Source organism: Colletes latitarsis, chromosome 7 (assembly GCF_051014445.1).
Source record: "Colletes latitarsis isolate SP2378_abdomen chromosome 7, iyColLati1, whole genome shotgun sequence".
NCBI classification, from domain to species: domain Eukaryota; kingdom Metazoa; phylum Arthropoda; class Insecta; order Hymenoptera; family Colletidae; genus Colletes; species Colletes latitarsis.
In genome coordinates, this window is record NC_135140.1 from 22,101,571 (window position 1) to 22,124,500 (window position 22,930).

The 22,930-nt window shown below is 45.0% G+C and overlaps 2 protein-coding genes across 9 annotated transcripts in view; both read left to right on the forward strand.

The window, feature by feature from the left end:
* The window catches only part of Chi (LIM domain-binding protein 2 Chi), a 123,771-nt gene extending 106,367 nt beyond the window's left edge, over positions 1-17,404 (forward strand). For 6 of the 8 annotated variants that reach the window (XM_076769670.1, XM_076769672.1, XM_076769671.1 and 3 more), the window contains 7 exons: positions 11,266-11,368; positions 11,963-12,135; positions 12,517-12,720; positions 14,489-14,621; positions 15,612-15,736; positions 16,215-16,457; positions 17,265-17,404. In XM_076769670.1, coding sequence (XP_076625785.1) covers positions 11,266-11,368; positions 11,963-12,135; positions 12,517-12,720; positions 14,489-14,621; positions 15,612-15,736; positions 16,215-16,457; positions 17,265-17,366 — 1,083 coding nt within the window. In that variant the 3' untranslated portion in view covers positions 17,367-17,404. Of the gene's footprint in view, positions 1-11,265; positions 11,369-11,962; positions 12,136-12,516; positions 12,721-14,488; positions 14,622-15,611; positions 15,737-16,214; positions 16,458-16,556; positions 16,737-17,264 lie in introns of all 8 variants that reach the window. The other 2 variants (XR_013080057.1, XM_076769668.1) reach the window with 2 other exon arrangements.
* A 166-nt stretch (positions 17,405-17,570) lies between these two features.
* LOC143344074 (uncharacterized) lies at positions 17,571-21,101 on the forward strand. The gene has a single exon (XM_076769696.1). It carries the CDS (start codon positions 17,640-17,642, stop codon positions 17,904-17,906), a length of 267 nt encoding a protein of 88 aa, XP_076625811.1. The 5' UTR covers positions 17,571-17,639; the 3' UTR covers positions 17,907-21,101.
* Positions 21,102-22,930: the final 1,829 nt, after the last annotated feature.

Below are 22,930 nucleotides of genomic sequence, written 5' to 3' on the forward strand. Positions count from 1 at the left end.
TGGTTAATATTTTGTCTCTCTTCGGTTGCGTGTACAAAATTAATTAATGACGAGGAAATATATTTACCCCCCTTATCACAATACATATACGTTGTTAATTAATTTTGCAGATGCACCGAACACGGACAAAAAATTAGCCGAAAACGTCCTCCTGCTCGTCGAATATAATAATTTCAGATAAGTTGTATAGTATTCGCGTAGTCCGCGATACACTTTTATTCGACGCGTTTTCGTTTTCCAAGCAGTTGGTTCGTCGTAGAGCAGCATTTATTTTATGTTAGGTGCAAATCACTCGCAAGAAACGACGACCTGGCAAAATTGGTTTATTGCCGGTGGAGTTGTAAACCGGCGGTTCGAAAGACATTTGGCCTGCAGATTTAGTCGGACTATTGGGGTCATTTAGCGAAGCAATCAACTTATTCAGAACCGTTACTCGTTTACCTGATCTTCCGGAAGCGTCGACTTATCTTCGAAAACGCAAGAATTGTCGTCCTTCTAGAAACATTGCATCTACGTTTCTATATTTTGTTCATTTTCAAAACAGACTACTGTACGCAGAAAAAATATATTAGATCTAGGCGTGGCTACGAGTCTTTCCCCTTTTGTACGAGGTTTCGAATTCTAGAGGATCGATCTCAAAAGTTCACCGAGTGCCATTGTAATTTTTATTACGATACGAAGGAGACCGGTGCCCGTTCTGAAACGCGTAATAGTAAAACTGATTGAGAGAGTAATGAACGTGAAACGAAGCGATTGCATCGACCGAAAAAGATTCCTAGAGTTCTTTGGTCGTCCGTAGCGAGCGGACGTTCCGCGTGCTTTCTCTTCTCCATACTTTCTCGACCGCGTTATCTTTTTCATTGAACCCAGTTCGAGTAGCCGGCTACGACGATTCCATAATTATTTCAATTAAACGCTGTTCTATATTTCTTGTCCTCGTCGATAACATTTTTCTCTGGAAACCGTACGCGGCAGTTATCTTGTCATCGCTGATTGGAATCGACGCTACGGAGCTATTCGAAGTACGAAAAGGTGCTTTGAATTCTTATTTCTCTTGCGTTTGATCGCTAAATTCCGAGCAGAATTAAATTCATTCTCGCCCGATGTATTGCAGCATTAACATAAAACAAACGATTTTAAATATACAGGGAGTTTAGAGCGAAATAGTGCTACAGAAATGTTTTTCAAATTGTAGTCGTCCATCATGGCCGATGGGACAATAGTTCGATGATAGCTCGGAAAAGTAAAATCGAAAAGGGTAGTACGTGCGCGCGTGGGAATTGGTTAACCTTAAATTTTTCCAATTCCAACTGGCGTCCAAGGAAATACAATTGAATTCGATAAACACCAGAGTCGCAATTCGAGCGAACGGCAAATTGAAACTGTAATTAAATAGAATCGTCGCAGGCTCTAAATTTTTTTGGAAATCCATACGCGAGTCGTTGCGCTTCGATTAATTGTTTAACTGTTTGCACGGGCAAAATTTAGTCGCTCGTTTCCCCGGCGAAGCTAATAAACATTTGTTTCAATTTTAATCACGCATATTTTTACCGCCGAACATTCAAAACCAAATCGTTGGATCGAAACGAAATTTCCAAATAAAGGAAAGAACTTCGGTAAAAGGCAATTTTTAGTTTAAAGGCATACATAGAACTTGAACCTTTCTGTCTATAGATTGGAAGTTTCGTCGTACAATATAAAGTATAGAATGAATGTTTCGATTTATGTTCACGTAGGTACTTGTGTATTTATATTCGTGGTAATAGGAACGTTAAAAGACTAAAGAATTGTTAACATTTCGAAGCATCGAACTGGTTTGGACGAGAGTGCGAGCCCACTTTTACAGTTTTGTGACGTATCGTCCGGCCATGGAACATTCATTTTCATCGTTGCACTTTGACGGATGCGAGACACGCTATCCGACGTAGAACACGACGGTTTTTCATCGTGACAGACGACATCTCATTTACCTTCGCGTGTTTCATACGCAGGGAAGTCGTTCCACTTCCCCATATTTTTTATCTCCGTCGAAATAACCGCGTTTCGTCGGGCCGACGCGATCGCTCAGAACGCGTCCCGCCAGAGGGAGACATTTTTTTCCGCCATTGCGAAACACCAAATCTGATAACAATATTTTTACCCCCTCCCCCTTCCTCTAATTCGTAGAAGATAGAAAAATAAATGCGATTATAGAAACTGTCGAAATTTTCCAGCGTTTCCCCGTTCATACATTGCGGGATTGAAACAGAATTAGAAGTTTGTATTTTCAAAGGCACGAATTTCCAGTGAAATTCCCTGTAGTTTCGCGTACAGGCCGCTTGAAAGCTTCGGTCAGCGTTCGATCTCTACAGAGACGCAGAATGTGTATAAACATTTTAGCGTTATATATTAAAATGACTATTTATAATACGGGTGAACCACTCGTCTTGAAATTATTTATAGTGGAGAGGGTTTTCAACGCGTGGAAACTTAGGTATTTACTAAATATATTTTTTATATTTCTTTTTAGAGTAAGAGCGAAACGTTAAATAAAACGTTTGCGCGCGGGAGGAAAGGGTCGATTTGTCTAAAAAATGGAGGAGTGCTCGAAAGTTTTGAGCGTCAGTGTATACGAAACGCGAAAATATCTAGTCGGTACGGGCGTTGATGTTTCGCTATGCATCTTGCTCATCTTGGTGATTTTTTTTTTTTTTTTTTGCTCATATATAAAAACACATGTTGTAATATCGAGAAAAGCGGGGGCGAAATTTTTAGTAACGTCCAAGTCGCGCTTCGGAACTTCTAATTTGAAAACAAGCTCGGTCTCGCGGAGCTGTTCGCATGGCGACTGAATATCACGGACCGGCGGCATTCATCGCGAAAATCTATATTGCACAGCCCCGCAATTTTTCTACCTTTGCAGCGCGCCGGCTCTCTCTTTCTCCATGTTACTTCGAAACGAGTCCAAATCACATAAATCCCCGATAATAAAGCCTCGACGAAAAATTCCCTGTTTCGCGTGAGTGTACGATAATTACAGTTATCGCAAATAAATAATAGATCTTGCAAATAGAATCGTCATACGCTTCTAATGTGAATCAACCAACGTTTAACACAAACTTCAAAATTGTATTACTCGATTTCGTTATAAAATATAAAAATAAAGAATTGCGGTTCGTTATTTTTCAAAGTCCATCTACGTTTAGAAGATCCGTTTTGTATCTGCATTTATTTATACATATCCAGTGAAGGTGGTCTACCTGAATAAATGAATAATTTTTTGGTTAAGACCATTGTGTAAAATAAAATCAACTTTGTATTTATAGTTGAATTGGAGGATCGATACGTAACGAAAGGTCGAGTAGGAGCATCGAATTTGTCTTCGTTTATCGAGAAATGTAATTATTTCCCCGAAAGACCATTTGCAAATTTGCAGACTCGACTGGACGTTTCGGAATTTGGATTTGGAAGCACTAATCGCGGCAGTAGATTTAATGCTGGCGATTCGCGAAATAAAATTGCGACGCAAATGTAAAATATAACTCTTGTCGAGCCAATTTTCGACTAAAAACTCCGATCACGCGCGAACTGTTCATTATTTATTCTCGAAACGATTAATTGGCGTTGAAAATATTTCGACTAACTGCGTGCTTTTTCGCAATTTACAGCACGAAATCGATCAAAAATGCTGTATAGTAATTTATTTTTTACCGAGAGGATAATTTCGAAAATTTAAGCTTCTCGGAAACAAATATATTCATCGCTCCGGGGACAAATGATTTTGTACAAAACAAACGAAAATTCGAACTGATATTGGCTAATAACATCTATCAATCTCGCGACGATGTTGCCACGTTATATCGCTGAAAAATTTAATTACGAATATTTATTCGTAATTTTAGTCGTAATTTTCACGGTACGATATTTAAAGCAAATTAAAAACCTAAAGGACACTTAAAAGTTACGTTTTGGCCAAAGTCTAGGATAGAAATGGCAAATCTTATCGATTTTTAGTTGTTGGTTGGTCTATGGAGTACGTTGACATTGCGTTTTACTTCCACAGACATTTCAAAAGAATAATTGATACAAATTGATGATAGGATTGCACCAGACTTGGAAGTCGAGCGATCGATCCTCGCAAAGAACAAGTTCCCAAGGATTTCTCAGTTCGGGAATAAAATTCTAACTTGTTCCCCTAATCGGCGATTCAATTGCGTGTCCTTACGGCCAAAAGAGGCACGTGAATACGTAAGGGAGACAAACATTATCCTAGTTGTTCCTCTTGCACATATCCTTCGAACGACGTCGTTTTTCCTTCTCTCGAGATCGTCAGGTACACGTAAGTAAAGGGCGGACCCGATGTTTACGTAAAACTTTTCTCAGTATGCCGCGAACAGGGGGAGGGGGGAGAGAGAACGCGAACAACGTGGAAGAACCGGGGAAAAGAAGAGGAACAAGAAGACGGGAAAGAAGGGCTCGCCCCGAGTGTTGAATGCTTGGCGAATTTTTCCTAGTCGAAGTTAGCCTAAAAATTGCTCCGTGACGTTGTTCAGGAATCGAGGAACGGTATTCTGGACAAATTAAAACCTCGTCGGAATAACAAGCCAGTCATTAATGTAATTGTAAATACAGTTATATAAATTTGCTCGAAGGGACGAGTCGTCGATGGTGTCGTTTCAATGAAATTGATCATTCTAGGCTTTCTACTTACAGGAATAGAAACATTCATAGATGGAATTAAGTACACGTAACTCTTGCTGAGCATTTTATAAATATACAGGAGCGCATAGTAACATTTTGAAGCCAGTACAACGCATGACTGAAGGAATTGTCAAAAATCGATAAAATAGACCTCGATGTCAAAATTGAATGTTAATACTCGCTTGTTTTATATTTATTAACTCTTTATTTTAACGTTACGTGCTGCGTGTATATACGTTCGATAATAGAACGTAGTTTTGTAAACCATAGGATATTTTTTGCACGGTTTAAATCCTTTGGAACGGCTACTAACGTATACGTTACGAATGTATTTTACAAGCTCTGGAATGCGACATACAGAACGCGTTGCTCGTTCGCAAATCGAGGAGAGACATTTGTTTCGTAAATATTGGGATTTAAAAAATAATCTATATTAGATAGAGCGATTAAAACGATTAATTTTATTGAAACACCATCGTGGATGTGTTTTCGTGGAAATTAGTGCATACGACGAACATTTTCCTGTTTTAATAATCAATACGCGATCCAGGAAACGTTAAGAACACTGTAAAATCCTCCCTTAAAATCGAAAAATAAAAAGTTTCGAACGCAATTTCGGTCGTTTCGATTTTAGTCTTGTTTTTGCTCGCGGAATCATCCCCTAAAATATTCACCACCGGAGCTAAACATCCTGTACAATAATTCACGATTATAAACTGCGCCATGTTTTTTCCCCGTGAAACTGTGCCGCGAGCTTAAAAAGGTTAAGCACCGGCAGTACTGTTCGAAGAAAATTTAGCCCGTCTCCGATTTGCAGCCAGCAACCCCATATACTTCGGTGTCCGCGAGGACGAGGAATCGCGGTAACTCGTCCAATTATTCAACGAAGAGTCCGCGAGTTGGTCGGGCAAAAAGTGAAAAATCATTTGGTCCTGTTGGCGAAAGGGGTGAGCGTAAAAAAGAGCGTAGGAAAAGTCGAAGAACTCTAGACACGGCGAGGAGGCGAACTCGAGGGAAGGTTGAGAACCTCCATGGGAGCCTGGGTAATAAAATGAGGGCCCCTGCTCTCCCCCGGGGGTGGGGCCCCCTCGATAACCCATATTGTACCCCCCATCCCCTGGCTCTCCCTCCCTGGTTCGCCCCTCTCGCCGCCGCCCCTGGCCGTATATACTCCGATCGGCCGGAAGAGTTTTGTCCCGGACCGACCGACCAGAGAGAAATCTTTCGCCGTCTATCCGAGGGCCTCGAGCGATCGCGAAATTTCTCAAAAATGGTGGCCATACGAACCGGAATTTTGCCGAATTTTCGATATACTCGCCGACCGAATCCGATCGCGACTTCTCGATCGAACGGATTTTCGTAAGAAAATCGAGAGGTGGAGCGCGCCGACAATACTTTCCCGCCGGCGTATATACACGATCATATACCACCCCTAGTCTCCCCACACCCCCCTAACAACAGTAGGGTGGTACAGTCCGGGTGAGAAGCCGCCGGCTACCCCGGGTCTGGTACAGGCCGCACAAAGACCGACGCCCTGCCGCCAGGGCGAAAAATAGAAGGGAAAAAAAGTGCAGCCTGCAACCGAGAGGAACAGAGAGAGGACGGAGAGGGAGAGAAATTATTGGCGGTGAATCGTTTCTGGGACGAGGACCCCGGGAACGATTCGGATAATACGAAAGTGTGCGCCCGGGTAGTTCACTCTACGTGTTTTCTTTTTTTTTTTTTTTTCTTCCCTCTGCTTCAGTTTTTCTTCTTCTTTTTTTCTCCGTTGAATATTCTTTCCGAAGATCGATGCTCGGGGGCGGCGAAAAATTAAGGGAAAAGAGCGAGGCCGCCCCCGGACGAGCATCGACGCGAAATATTTGGTGTCGCGTTAAGAATTCGTGGATTTTTTCGGGCTTGCGAACTGCGTTGGAAATATCTTGTCGTTTGTCACCCGAATGTTGCCCGCAGAGCGCAAAGACCAGCCGAGAATACGCTGCTCGGAATAATTGGAGAGCCTCGTGTTTGGACAATGAACCGTATATCGGGAATGAGAGAAATTCTGTATATTTAATACAGCTCAAGATTTTCGTCCAACGTATTCGAGTTACGAATAATATTTTTGTAATGGTCTATCGATGTTTCATTCAAATATTCGCTGAATAAAATTCGAATACCATTCGATCGTTCGAACGCTTCCGCCTTGTTGGGTCGAAAAAATGTTTTTCTTTTTTTACAGTTTTTTAAAGTTCGAGGGATCAACGCGTTCGATAAATCGACGTTGCAACTTTGAAGCTGTTTTGAAATTATTTTCTAAAGTTTAATCGTTTCCATAGATATTTGCAGTCGATAGTTACGTAATTTCCAGTATTGAAAAACAAAAGTTGGGGCTTGCAGGTAATTTTACGAGTCGGTTCTGGAAGTGGACGTGCCGTTAATAAATTGGACAGTTTTTTTTTTTTATTGCAAAGGCACCCGTAGGAAGACGGGAAATAGTCGGCACCGATGTCGTACTTATAGTTTAATTCCGAACGCATGCAAGGATATTCGTAAAAATTCAGTTCCAGTTTTACTGTTCGCCGGCGGACAGAACTTTCGCAGGAAGCTAGTATTTATTCGTCTCGCGAATGGCAGGTTCGGAATAGAGCGTTTTTGGTACCTGCTAACGGGCTGGAATTATGCCGGATTCTTTCTCGTTTTACTCCGCTGGAATCGAACCGGAATCGGGGAGACTCGAGGAGAGTCGACGCTGACGCGATCCTCCTGCCAGCTTGTTTCTTTCTATCTTTTTGTATTTAGTTTCCTTTCGGTGTCCTCGTCTCTCCTGCTTCGGCTAAAAATACTTGGAAAATTTTTATTCTTTCGAAAAACGAACAGTCCAAGCGTAAATTTCGTAGTTTCTGGCTCGGTTCGATACTCGAAGGGCGGATCCTGTCGAGAAAAATTGTCCAAAATGGCGGTCGATGCTCTGTCAATAATTGTATACGATATATAATTTCTCTTTCGTTTAAACGCCGTGAAACAAATGTTAAACACGACGATATATTTCTCGTAAAAAAATTAAACGCGAACAGCGACTCCTGGGCTTTCTTTGGTTCTCTAGTTTTGTTTAAATTCAGGAGAAGCAAGTTTCGGACACTGATGTTTCAGTTTTGAGAAGTGCTTGCCGAGTTTCTCTCGCGAAGAACATTACGAAAGAACACTTCCGGGAGTCGGAAGACGCTGTTTTCCCGACTCGGTACCAATTTTCTCGACGTTTCCCTAACGCGAAACGATGTACAATTTACAAAAATTGTCGTTTCGAGCCCGGGCTGTCCGCTGGAACTCTCCGGAAAGCTTTACCCCCGTTTCGTTTTAAAGGACGCGGCAAAAAGCTGTCGATAAATTTACTGGATTAATTTTAGCGGCACGTAACGAAGAGGTTCGTTTAGTAATGTTAATAATAATGGTATTGGTGGCTTTTTATTCGGGTGTAAATGTTGGGTTAGCCAGGGTCAGGCGACGAAACGTCTATTCGTTCCTCTGTCGGCTCGGTTATTACGATGCAACGACCCGGCCCGGATTTTCGCGTTTTTTTCTCTCTCTCTGGCGGGAGACTACTTCGGCCTGGACAAATTGAATTTAACTCCGGCTAATACGCCGGCCGAAAGAGCGCGTATTTCGTCGCTTTGTCCGTGCACACATCCTGGAAATCAGCGATGATTTGTGTGTCTCCGGGGCCGGCGACGGATTTTCCCTCCTTTTTTACCCACGCCGCCCGAGGATCGAGATTGAATTTCTTGCGCGTTGTCGCGCTTTTCCCCGGCTATCGCGCCGATTTTTTGCCCCTTGACGCGCGACTATCGAGGGCTGGGACACTTTCGCAACCGGAAGACCGTCCTTCCTGCCACGCGCTGCCTTTCCAAACCCAATTTCAATTCGGCCAGTCGCCTTTCGAACCAAAAAAATATCTTTTAAACGAATCGGTTCATCGAGGCAATTGCAATCATTTTTTAAAATGCTCGAGATGTTTAATCATCGATATCGGGAAAATTTACCTGGTGTTATTAGAAAATTCCCAAGTTTCGCGATGCTCGACGTCTTTGCATACTGTTTTTCATGATTTGTGCGCACACGAGTTCGCGTTACGTATCGATCTAGCTTCTATGTGGAGCGTATCTTGGATACTACGTCGGTTTGCACAAAAGTTTCTCGAAAGTTAGGCTCCGAAGTTGTGCATCTTTTTATAGCAAAATGACAGGAAAGAGGCGCGAGAACGACACGGAATCCCAAGAACGTTCGAAAATCTGCCCGAATTTTGGGAAACGGTGCATTAACGAGATGCGTGATGCTCTTTTGGACTGCCGGTGTCGATTTTCGGTACATGTAAATTAATTACCATTTGTTTTTCCGTATCACTGCAATGTTATCGTAACATTCTGAATGATACCGATACATGCAGTATCCACGCATGCAATTCCACTTGGATGTAATACTACTTGAGGCTATTATTTATTTATTTTCTTTGCGGGGCTCCTCGTTAGAATAGTTATCTTGGTAATTGCAGAATCTTTGAGTCCCAATTTCTGCAGTTTTAATGTAACTCTTTGCAATAGAAAATATCCAACAAACGACGCGAGCACAGAGGGGTTAAATTATGCAGATTTTCCTACATTAAGAATTTTCTTTCGCGTCCTTTTTCTCTTTAGGAGCATAAGACGATCTCCCCAAGGGTGGTTGCCGAATTTCCACGCGATATTACTCAACGTTTCGTCTTCCACCCTCGGTACGGTCCTCTCCGTTCGATCGCGGCGATTTTAGCTGGCTATGGAGTGGAACGTTGGTCAGAAATATAAATTCGCGCGAGAGTGGCGATAATTTGCTTGATTTGGCACGGTCAGGCTTACGCGGTCCGAAATAAATCTTCACCGACCGCTCCGGAGGTCTCTGAAAATCGATTGTTTGGTCGAATTCGACGCGAGTAACCGTCTTCTACCCCTTGTTCGATTAAAAATAACAAGAAACAATGTATTAATAGCGACTGGCGTCGATCATTCTTCCTAACTGCCAGCAAATTCCCCTCGTTTCCTGTCTGTCCAGCGACATCCAAAGGAATCTATGCCTGATTACCTACGGCCGTGCCTACGATACCGACCGAGGTTGTCCTGATTTACCCTCCACCCGAAACAGGTTATATTCGAAGAGAAGTTGGCCGAGGATATGGAAGAAACGTTGGTCCGTAGTTTTTGTTTCGCGCCTTGATTATCCTCGCACGAATTTGTAGGGCCCCTCCAGCCCCTGGGAGCATTTAGCGTCCGTTCGAAAGTCGGTGTTCCCGACAGAATCGAATCCAGATAATTTCCGGCCAAAGACGCGCTAGGTTTCGGGGGTCAGAATGAAAAGGCGGAGAATGCGGAGGACGAGAGCAGGGTTCGAGCAAAGGACGAGGCGAAGACATAGGAGGCCTACACTAGCCGCTGAATAACGCATGACTGTCTGGCTTGAAATTATAGCATTTCACCCCCTCTTGCTCGCGGGAACCTACCCCTCGGCTCCCGTCCGCGCTTGTTCGCTGCGCTTTCATTCAATTATGCATCCAGCTTCGCCCACGCCTCCTCTACCTCCTCCCGCGGCTCTTATTATTATTTTCCCGCGCGCGCGGCTTCGGTTCGCCGTCTTTTCTCGGCCTCGCCGCGCCCTCGGAGGCGGCGCTCTCGTCGCAAGCCGGATCCGGGAAGGTCGATCGTTAATCTCGATGTTAATCTTTCTCCGCGCGTAATCAGGTGTGTTCGATCGAGGAAGCGCCGGTCGCTTCCGTGTGAACGAATCGAGACCGAGGCGAACAATTACTCGGCTCGCGGGAAAGCAGACCTTGAACCGCGGGCCAAACAGGTTCACTCGGCCGATCGAGCCCCGAGAAAACCACGCGCACCGAGCTTCTACAAAGCTACTCTTGATCTCTGTCCTGGCAAATGCTTCACTAGGGAATTCTACTTTCTGTGAACAGATTTGTCGCAACTTTTAGGGCGAATCCACGGTTCTCGATCGACCGTGACGCGTTAAGGGGATCTAATTTTTCTTGGCAAGCGTCGGTCGATCGGTGGTGCGCGATGGACCAAGATGGCGGCCCCGGATGGTGCTACTAATGCGTAATAATAGAAAACAAAATGGGGGAGATTCTCACGAGCAATCCTTTTATCTTACGATTCGTTTGCAAGAATTGGTTCGTATGTTTAACAAATTTCAACCAATCTGGATGCGTTGATTAGCCCACGAAAGCCGTGTAACCATATTTTTATAGTCATAAACGAGAGCGTTAATTAGAGTCGTTTTTTGAAAAAACATGCAACCAAGTTGATGCGAAATTGTACGAAGCGCATTCTACGCAACAAAATGATGAGAAAAAATCGCAAGTCCCCGTGGCCGGAAATGCTTCGTTTCCGAGTTACAGGCACTCTTTTCTCGTTACGATGCACGCACGGCGCGATGCGTTCCCGAGCATGTTTCGAAAACCGTCCACACGATTGACCAAGAATACGCTTATAGTCTATGAATTTATTTCTTCGAATCAAACTCATTGAAACTTGTTAGGAATCTACAGGGTTTCGTTGCGTTTTGTTTCAGGAAAGTGACAACCTCTGGTGGGACGCATTCGCGACCGAATTCTTCGAAGACGACGCGACCTTAACCCTCACGTTCTGCTTGGAGGATGGTCCCAAGAGATATAGTAAGTGTTCCGATAACTATTCCAGCTATGATAGTAATCGAGATATCAACCATCTGTTATCGTTTTCCAAAGAATACAAACTGGAGAACGCGTATCGGGCATCAGCACTTTTTGCATTCAAACAATATTTCCTATACCGGACAATGGCTACGTGTAACGTAGCCAGTTCCGAAATAATTACGTGCCAGCGCAGAGCAATTTTGCAGTCGGTGGATTTTAATGCCCCCCTCTCTGTGCGTTGTTCCTGAATACACGGTAACAACGTGATTACATGTCACATCGCGTCGTCGCCAAGCACAAACGACAGTTCCGCGATGCGCATTACCGATGCAATAAGATGCACCGGAGCGCGCGCGGCCGTCCTTGAATATAGAATTTTCCGAGCCCAGAAATGAACCGTTGCTCGCTATCATTGTAACCGCGCGTTATATTATTTTATCTTTTCTTTATCCCTTTATCGCTATCGACTTTTTTTTTTGCCCTCAACTTCCGGCAAATAGCAAACGACGTCACGATCGGAGCGTTTCTAGTTATGTATTTCGCGGTCCAAACGCGGTTCCCACCCCTTGACGATCGTTTTGTTTGTACTTTCAGCGATAGGCAGGACGTTAATACCTAGGTACTTCCGCTCAATATTCGAGGGCGGAGTGACGGAACTTTACTACAATTTGAAGCACCCGAAGGAGTCATTTCACAATACCAGCATAACCCTCGACTGTGATCACTGCGTAATGGTCACGCACCACGGAAAGCCGATGTTCACTAAGGTAAGGGGAACCAAAATGTCGCCGTGTTGTCGAGGCTGTCGAGCGTTCGTTGACTTGTATGTATAACCCTCGAGCCGTTCGCTTACTCGGACGCATTAGAAATCATTATTCAGTATTTAACAATCCAAAAGGCGCGGATTCATGCTTCGAATCACACCGAACACCTGATTTAATGTGCAGTTCTTGGACCATATCCTCAACTTCCTTTTCTTTCCCGTTACGTTCCTCCTTTCTGTTCTCTTCGAGAACCGCTCCAGAGTAATATTTCCTCGATGCTTCGTGGAAAATGGTTTCTATTCTAGTCTAGTTATTTGTCAAAACTCGTCGGAATCTTTTTTACGAGTTTATCCAGCCACTTGAACGCGTCTGTTCGCTCGGCAGGTATGCACGGAGGGTAGATTAATATTGGACTTCACCTTCGACGACCTTATGAGGATAAAGTCGTGGCACATGTCGGTGAGGACGCACAAGGAGCTGGTGCCTAGGTCCGTGGTCGGTATGCAACAAGACCCCACGATGCTCGAGCAACTCAGCAAGAACATCACCAGGCAGGGCATCACCAATTCCACCTTGAACTACCTTAGGGTAAGTACAACTTAACCCTTCGCGATTGGAAGCGATAACTGTGGTTCGCTTTACGAGCCGGACGCCATCCGGTCGAATCTAGATCACTCCATTTTCTTGCATCGACATTTTTAACCTTTTACACTCTGCTAAATGGAGGTTTCTCTTCAAACTTTAATGCCACCATTGTTAAACGAACGCGTTCACTTTATATTAGCGATTCTTCTTATGTCTATTTATACAAGGCGTTTCTAAAATAAGCGACCAAAAGGATTTTTCTGTGCTTAAGACTAAACGGTTTGGTTCCGTGGGGACACCTTGTGTATTGGCAATATACACGGTGAACGTAAAGGGCTAAACAGGCCAGGAATCGTGAAGAGATCGGCTTCGCGAAAGTACAACCGAGTATCCGGGTTACGATCCACCTTCTTTTGCACGCTCGGAAGCGCTTTCACTCGCGCGTATCGTTGCTCTCTGCTCGCTGAAACGATTGTTGTGTCGTTAATCGAAAGCTGTCGAGAAAACCTGTCGAACTCGGTCTGTTGATTGCGAAGAAACGTCGAGAAACGTTCTAACCGTTCGCATACATATTTACAGTTCGACTTTACGATAATTTTTCTCGACTAAAACATTGAAATCGGGCCATTTATTGGACGAGATTAATGCAATAGTTACAATCACGCTAGAAAAGTATTCCGACGATCAGTTTTTATTTTTAAATTAAATTGAATTTGTGGTTTGCTATCGAGCATACTTTGCAACCTGATATTATTAATTTCTTTTTTTAAATTCGCGAACGTTTCGAAATTTGTCCCCGGAATTAATTGCAAATTAAATCGCGCAACAAAATCTCCTACGGCGATATTAACGGGAACATTAATTAAAATCTAGTCGAAATTCGTAAAATTTCGGCGGTCCGCGTTTCTATCCAATCATGCGCCATCGATTATTTTAATTGTCATCATTATAGCATAAAGGCCTGTCGGGATATTACGCGCTTACAACGACGACGACAATGATGATGATGACGACGATAATAATAATAATAATAATAATAATAATAATAATAATAATAATAATAATAATAATAATAATAATGTAAAATGGATTTGAGTTTTATCACAGGCAAACGTAAACCAAATTTAATTTGCTACGAGCACGCCGCGTTGCGCGCTACGCGAATATATTTTAGGAAGTTTATTTTCAACCGGTACACGGCCGTATACGATAATTTTCATATTAATAGCGCGCGTAAGTTCCCTGTCGAAGTCGCGTCGGATTAAATAACAGTCGCGTTCGTTTCGTTTCCGATTAGTTTCGTTTGGATTTGCATGGAAAATCATTCCCGAAACAAAAATACGTGTACGTTTCTGCTCGATTCTCGGGGGAACTCTACAGGCCTCGCAAAAGCAGGAATTCCCGTTCAGAAATAACAATTGCAATTAAATATACTGCTGATTGTCCATAATACGCCCATAAATGTTCAACAAACACAACTCTTTTGCAACTCGACGTTTCAGTTTCTTTTATAAAATCGAAGCGATTGTATTATCCCGTATATTTATAGTTTTTTTTTTTTTTTTTATTTTGTCAATACCATTGCTTTCACATTTATACCGAAAATTATTTGGTCACTTGTGCTTCGAGACCTGATTATTACAGTGTTCGACTAATGGCAAGCGTGTTTGCAACGGGCATCCTCGATGATTTCCGAGCAGAAACAAAGCAATCAAGGCCAAGTTCGAGCTGCCCCAGTTAATGATAACCATTCTCCGGCTGTTTTTTCCAGTTATGCGTGATCTTGGAGCCGATGCAGGAGCTAATGTCGAGGCACAAGGCGTACGCGTTGTCACCGCGGGACTGCTTGAAGACGACCTTGTTCCAGAAATGGCAGAGGATGGTTGCCCCGCCGGGTAAGAGAGGTAGACGAACAGTTGCTTTACATGAGAAGCACCAGCCAGTGGAGCCAAACGGCCGACCAGTCTACCGCAGGATTTGGTTTTTGATCGGGCAAACGACGGAAACTCGTCGTCGACTTGTTTTCGCGCCACGAATCTCGGTTCCGATCGGTTTCCACGGCCAGAAATTCCTCTGTTTTCTTCTCTGACCAACCACCTTAATCCCTTCCCTAATTGCATGCAACGAAAAGGAGGAATCCTTTGCCTCTGTGTTTAGATTACCGTAGACAAATACGGGGCAGGAAAATATTGGACCAACGTTCGAGTTTCGATGTTAATTCTGCTGACTTGGTACCCAATTGAACAAACGTTATCGATACAAAGATAATCGCAGTCACGATACAAATTTAATTCGTTAATTAATTGTTCGGAAGTTGAAAGTAATTAGTAATTAATTTAATATTGAAGTTAGCTTCTTTCTGGCTGGAGGGCCCGAGCTTACAAGCGATGGTCGGTGGCAGATAACAGCCGCTCCTTGATTCTTTCCGATCGGGCTGGCATTGCGTGTGCCGCGAACGGCCGAAGCTCTTCTTCTCGCAGGCTTATCTCTCGTTTTTATCATGCGTATGCGTGCATCGCGTTTCCTGTTTCACCCGCGACCCTTCTCCGGTTATCCTTTGATTCAAGGTCGACGAAATCATGGAACCGAGCGCGTTAGAACTAATCGGATAACTTCGATGCAATGCGTGTTTCTCTGTAAAGATCCTACGTGAGTGCAGACTTTTCCTAAGTAGCTTTAATGGAGAAAGAGACGTAATCTTAGTAAACGTACATTATATCTATTCTGTTCTGTCCACCGATGCATGCATGCTTGTGTGTGTCAGAGACCTTTGATGCGAAGAAAGGTCCAATGCTGGGTAGCGGTCTGAAGTTTCTTAGCGCGCTGCTACATGGCTAGCGTCGTACGCGAACGCGATCGAACACCGACGGTTCATCGCGAATTTGTTCTTCCAGAGTCCCAGAGGCCGGCCAGCAAAAGAAGAAAGCGAAAGGCCAGCGCGTCGGGCCCGGGGAACAACGCGCCGCCCGCGCCGAGCAAAAAGAGATCGCCGGGGCCTAATTTTTCTCTGGCGTCACAGGTGAGCCCTCGTTGAAAAGCCATTCGTCCCTGGAACATGGAACTTTCAGTCTCTAAAGGCTACCTACCGTCTTTAACCCTTTCAATACGCCGGGCTTGGTCCTGAATACGTTGCTACTGTCGTTTCGTTTTATTTAATTTACCCTTTCGCAACAGCTATTTAGAAACCCTCTAGGGACGGTAGAACTCGTCTATTAAGAGCCAGTGTAGTAGTTTCGAGGTTTATTTTAAAAGATGGCTGCCTTCGCGTCGTCGTTAGAGCCACTATGCAGTCCCATTAGGTTATTAGGTTCGTAGCTTGGCAACGTGTTTTTGCGATAAAGTCCGTCCACCAAAGGTGCTCTAGAGACATTTTTTAAAGACATGTTGTAACAGAACACCGTTCGCAATTACCATTTAACCGGTAAGATAATCGAATCGACGGGCAAGGTAGTGGCGAACGGATCGTTTAACGATTCCTCGATTTCCCGTCGGTGCAGGACGTAATGGTCGTGGGTGAACCGTCGCTGATGGGAGGCGACTTTGGCGACGAGGACGAACGGCTAATCACAAGGTTGGAAAACACGCAATACGACGCCGCGAATAGTTTGGACCCGCACAGTCACGATACGTCCGGCGGACCACCCCCGCATCCTCACCAATTCCACTCGGAACCGACACCGGGAAACTCTTGGCCGCCAGATCGCGGTCCTGGCCCGCCACAGGGAGGACCCGGTAGCCAGGTAATTATTATTTCGATTCGCTCGAAAACGACGATACGGATACACACGGTGGCGGCTTCTTGTTTCTTCATTGTTTCCACTGTTGACTCCTTTATTCAGATGGATATATGTCCCCACTGCGCATGGGGTCGGAAAGTTCTGGCCGTTCAAGGCCACTGAGCAGCTATCCCCGCCATAGCGTTCGGCTACCCTGTCCCTCCATCTTTCACACGCTCTCTGTCGCTCAAATAGATAGGTGGCACGGCGTGAAAGTAGGAGTCGGGCCTGGCGTGAATCACGGTTGGGGAAGTGGCCTTGAGCGGCCAATTGATTTCGTCCCGAATGCAGGGTGATTCACTAGAAACAGGCGATCTTAACGTCTTCGCCGTTTAAAATAATCGAAAGGATCGTTGCTTACAAAAGTTGCAGGGCTTCGAAGGATACATAATACGATAGCGGGGTAGTTGAGTCGGGAGAATGGACGGGCAGAAGAAATTCGTGGAGGTTGAGAATATCTTGGAAATGATTAGTTTCAGAACGGACGTAGCCGATCGCGTAATCTGGAAATCCATTACTCCGTCCAAGACGAGCGTAGAAAAAATTGAACGTTTCGTTTACAGAAAGGAAGTTTACCCTCGAAACTGTTGGACGCCTCCGTCGTCGCCACCGTATTATGCCCCCCGTCCCGAAACCATACAACTTTTGTAAGCAACGCTTCTGCCTATTATTTAAAATGGCCAAGAAATTTGGGTGGGCTGTTTCCAGTGTAACAGCCTGTATGATAGAGGAAGCTCACCAATAATCGTTGGTCCGTGTGCGGTGTTTCAGGGTGTGCAAGGCGGTCAAGGGGGCGCGCAAGGAGGTGTACAGGGATCGCAGGACGCCAGTCAGCAACAACAAGATAAGAAGAGCCCCGCGGTGAGCCAGTGAGGCCAGGAGTCCCCGCGCCTCCCCACCAGGGGGCGACGGGGGCGCAGGCCCAAGAACGTGGCTCCCTAGCGGGGCGAGAACCCTAACCTCCCTGGCGCGTACCTGGCCTCGGCTGGCCCCGCAGCCGGCCGGTTGTCGCATGTAGGCGTCGGCGTTGGCATTGGCGTCCACCCGCTTGCCTGCCATCATCAGGCCGCCGGGCTGCCGAGCCATCATACGGAACAGCAGTTGCAATTGGGTCATGCCGCGGCTGCAGCCGCCGCCGCGGCCTCCATGGGGATGGAATCCTCGGAGCTGGTGGCGGTGGCACACTACCAGGCGCAACAGCTTCAGCGACAATTGTTGGCCGAGCAGTCGGGCCCAGCAGGCACGATGCTGCCGCCGGCTGCTCAGCCTACTGGTGGAGGCTTGACGCAGCCGCTCCAGCAAGGCCAGCAAGCTCCTCAATCTCAGGGCCAAGATCCGCTGCAGAGCCTGATGCAGCAGCTGATCTGTCTGCAACAGATCGAGTACTTTCTCGCTCAGCGCGGTCACAAGTGATGGGAATGGTCCGTGAACGCCGGGGAGTGGACTAGACGCGACGGGGACTCGACGCGAGATAGATTGGTGCGTGTCCGAACGGAGTGTACCATGTTCCGTTGCGCAGGTACGCGACCTTTCCGGTGTGCTGTGACCCGTTTTTACGCTATCGAGGCCGAGGGATGGACGCACGTTCCCGTTCGAGGTGTCTAGCCGTCTACGTTTCGATCCTCGGACGGTGGGGGGAGGGGCCCGCGCGCGCGGTGTCTACAAGTTGTTCGTCGCGCTGGGAGGAACGCCGGAAGAGGGCAGCCTCTTTCGATCGACGGGACCGGCCGAGCGTTTAGCTCGTGTGATAAAACATATTACGTCGAAAGAAAGAATTCGAGAGACAAAATATTATTAAAATAAAGAAAGGGAGATTGACTGAGCGGTGAAACGCTTCTCGGGGGAAACGAATCGAGGTTGAAACGAATACAGTTTAAACGCCACGCGCTGCGGCAGAGACGATCACTCGCTCTGGTGCCGAGCTGTGAATGAATCTCTATCCGTCAACAGTATTGATATAATTAATAGAATAAATGAATATAAAAAAAAAATTATTGTAAGAGGTATATGGTAAGTACGACTTATTGTGCAAGCGTATGCGAGATAGGAGAGTGTGGTATGATGTCGAATAGGGGGGTTGAGGGGGGATGGGGGGATGGGGGGGATAGGGAATGAGAGGATGTGGGTGTGTTAGAAGACCGGATCGTCTCTTAGACTCGAAGATTTTCAAGCGCGGAGCCCGATCGAACGCCAACGCACAGGCCCTGATTGCCCCGGGAAAAAAAGAAACGAGAAAAATACACGAACGTGGACGTCTTTGTAACGTTTTATCCCTTTGTTGTTACTAATATTAAGAACGGAACCGAGACCACGGAGAGGAAGGGGGAGGGAGTGAAAGTATTTTGCACGTCCAGACGCAAAAGTCCCAGACGTCAGTCAGGCGTTTTCAAGCATTTCGCGATCAACCATCGGTACCAGGAATCACGGAACTTACCCTCGTAGCTGTTAAGCGTATTTCTCGCATCTTTGTCGCACAGCACAGCGCGTACCCACGTCCGACGATCGTTGTGTGACCGTTTTTCTTTTCTCCACGGAGTACACACAGTACCATTTTTCGTCGGTGTGCACGCGGTCGCGAGAACTCTGTTACTTAATCGCGCGCGATGATCTAATTTCGTTCGACGCGACGCGACACACCAAACACCAATACACACATACACGCGTATATTGAGAGGAAAACATCCACGCGGCACCGATTATGTACACTATGAATCATTCTAGTATAAAGTTCCTTGCGCGTTACGTTTGTACATGATATATGTATATGTTCCTCATTGTATGCTTATACGTTTGTTCCTATTTTTGTATTAATCCGCGTGATTCGTTGTGTTCTCTTCCTTCGCTGTTGAGCTTTCGAGCCAATCAGAACGGGGCATTATATATACACCGACGATTCAAAAGCGTACGCTCGGTTCCTCGTCGCGTCGAGCCATTCCATGCGCGGGGGACGTCGTTTCAATGGCGTCTTCCGGCGTGCTCCGCGCCTCGCCTCGGGACTTTCTCGAATCATCGTCGTCGAACGCGAACTTGGAATCCGATCCTCGCGCGTCCAGTTATTCTTTACGGAGGCAAATTTCGAAGAAGGCTAGACGGAAGATCGTAGATTCGAAGCTGTCGCTCGTAGTACGCTAAACTTAATTGTAAGAAAGGAACATCGCTCTAGTTGTATATCGTGAATCACATCACACGTACACGTATGTATTTATTAGTTTTTGTCACCTCGACTGGTGTCACCGCGAAGACACGACGTTGGTACGAGCTCTGCTTTGATTGTAATTCGATTAAAAAAGAAAAAATCACAATCTGAAACCGCTTGAAATACTCTGCGTCTTTTATTTGTCGACGTTCTTTGTCTCTCTGCGAGCCGCGCTTCGACTTTGGCCCCGATTCCTCTCGATTACGCGCAGTTCGATCGTGCCTGGTTCGAGTGCCTTCGAGGATTGTTCGAGGATCGAACCAGCCGCGATCGATCGCATTCCGTCGACTTGGAGGAAGTCGAACGACTCGGTCCCCGATGGATCGATTAAAGTGGACTCGACTCGAGCTTCGATCCAACCAGACGACACACAGTACCATACGTTTCGAAGCCAAAATTAAGCCCAAGTCCCGAAGAAAAGCTAACTTAGATATCGATGATACGTTTACCGCTATTGCACTTTCCGAGGCGTACTGTAAAAGTCTGATACCCGGCAAGATCATCGAAATTATTATCCGGGCGTGTCACCGTGGCGTCCTCGAACGTGCACAAGAGCTGGATAGATTAATATTGGATCGAAGGGAACTTTAACTCTTCCCAAGGTCGGCTAAAACACATCCGAATTCTGTCGAGAACTGATCGTTCGAGCTCCCGACTTCACCGTGGCACGTCGGGCGAACACTTTGAGGAAAGAGAAGATACGCTCTGTGGAGGATCGATTGATCCGCCATATTGAACTGAATGACACGAGGGTGTGGGGAGGGGGCACGAACGTCGGCGTTTCATCACGTCCATTGAACTCTGCGCTTTCGGGTGGTTCCACTTCGGACGCGCGTCTCTGGTGAAGGATATAGAACTTTTCGAATATGTACAAAGTCATCGTATACACACGCGTCATGCACCATACATACAGATACGCGTCGTTCGCCCGGTGATGTTTGGTCCGTCTTTGGATCTCTGTCCACCCGGAAGGACGAGAACAAGCGGGAAACGCGGATCGGGACGGAGCGACGGTACGCACACGCGGACACACATCTACACTACACTACACACACAGTTGCAACTACAAATCATTGAATTAGATAGATAAGCTACGCGTGAAGCCAGTACAGTCCCACGGCGTGAGAGTGTGCGAAGAAAAATGCTGGAAGCGAGGGGTGGGGGGTATTTCGTATATAACGAAGAAAAGTATGCCTGACACGCGAGAAAGTAGCGGCAAGAAAATGTGAGTGAGCGTAATTTTGAGTGAGAGAAAATGAGAGCAAGAATGGGATAATAGAGAGAAAGAGAGAGAGTGAGCTGGACTAAATGATTATTTCGACACGAGCATGCAGTGGGTTTTAGGATAAATGATCTATTGACAAATGTTGTATATTATTACGAATTATAATGACACTATTATAATTAATTAATTAATTAATTAATTATTATACCCTAATAATGTGAATTGAATTTAAACGACACAAAACGAGGGCTGGAGATACACGCAAACGATAAGCAAATAGGGAAAAAAATTTTTAATTGTTAGCGAGAAGAGCACGCATGGAGCCCGTGGATAACAGCTCAGGTTCAAGCTCCGTATGCAGACCGAGACGACCGGAGTCTCGCGAGTTTTTGGACGCGACAAGATCGACAAAGAACCTCGAGTTTAATGCATTCTTGTGATACAGTGTCTATCTTGAATCGAAATCCAGCGAGATCGCGGACTGTCCAAACTGTTCGGAGGACTAGAAATATTCTTACCGCGTCGTGGCGGTTCTCGTTCGGCAAAAATACAGATTAGTTTTCAAAGTTGTGTAAAATGCATAGACGTTAAAAAAATAACTTGTTCGAAAGGGGTCTCGCACTAATCCGCAAAGGAATCTCGGTGTTCCTCGTCGATTCTTCGATGGCTATTCGGAGTTCGCGTCTTCTCTGGTTCCTGCCTTGGTACTCCGCCGAGAGAAGAGAATTGGAAACACCTGAAATGGAGAAAATCTATTCACCGTCGAGTCACTGCTTCCTTTGTCCTTTTTACCGATCTTGCAGATTTCACTCGAAATGTATCAAATATGGACTGTTGTTCGAGAGTCTTAGAGCAGTTACTGCACTAGCAGTACAGTAGTGTCTCGTTATTTGCAAAAATATTGGGTCTGAATATTTATATAAGAAGTTCCACGTACGTCCGTATATCTCCAATGTTCCTTCCACTTCTAATTTTATTTATCATTAAATATCGTCTCCTTCTCTTGTCAGTACGATGTAACCATCGAGGCTCGTAGTAGTTGCATTAATCGAGGTTCTATTATAATAATGGCTTTATCGTGTCTTTGTACATTTTAAAATAGTTACCTTATTTTATTTTCATCGGTATACCTGTCAGGTTTTTTGATTATCAGTTTATACTAATTTTGGTGTACATAACTTCCGTTGCACGGGATTTACTTTGCATTGACGATTAATACAACTTATTAAATTAAAAATTTTAGTTTCAATTAACCTCGATAAACTGTACTATTTTCGTATTATATATTTACAAATATATATACATATAAAAGCTCTACTAGTATGCATGGAAACATGATATTTCTAAGATCAGCTTAGAAACTAACTCTGCAAACTATGCCTACGATTTTCGCACAGGAGAAGCGATTTCTCTGGAAAAACAGAGAACAAAATTGCAGAAAAGATCGTTCCTTTCCGTCCACAGCGACTGTAGATCCACACAGAAGCAATTTTTTCCAAGAAATTTTGGTCTTGTGTCGGAAAGGTAGATTTTGACTCACGGACAAGCAAGAATTTGCGCTCGGAAGTATTATTCGCGACCTTTGGACCGAGTAGTCGAGTCGTGCATTAAACGAAAGAAACCCTCTTCCTTTTGTCCTTGGCCTGAGAAATTCCAGAAGATCAACGACCAAAGCAAGCAGAAGTAAAAAGAGATTCGACAAAGTAAAACCGCGATCCTGGCCGATTAGTGTCCAACCCCTAACAAAGGAACCTTAACGGAGCGTGTCAGTCCTCCGTGTACGAAATTATATTAAAATTGAAGTCAAACGGTGTTCTTCCTCGCAAGTATCCGATCGTCGGTCTGCATGAGAACAGAGTTGGGCAAAATTTTATTATTTATGAATAATAGATGGTTGTTGCAATCATCGCATAGCGAATTATTCGATCGTTACACTTTGGTTCAATTTTATTGTTCAAACTCTACGACTCTACGAGTCTGTCTTGTACTCGTTATTCAAAAATTTCTATTTGAATT

What these genes read in the sequence shown, in the direction of transcription:
- LOC143344074 (XM_076769696.1), top strand. Translation starts at nt 17,640, where the DNA reads ATGGGGATGGAATCCTCGGAGCTGGTGGCGGTGGCACACTACCAGGCG.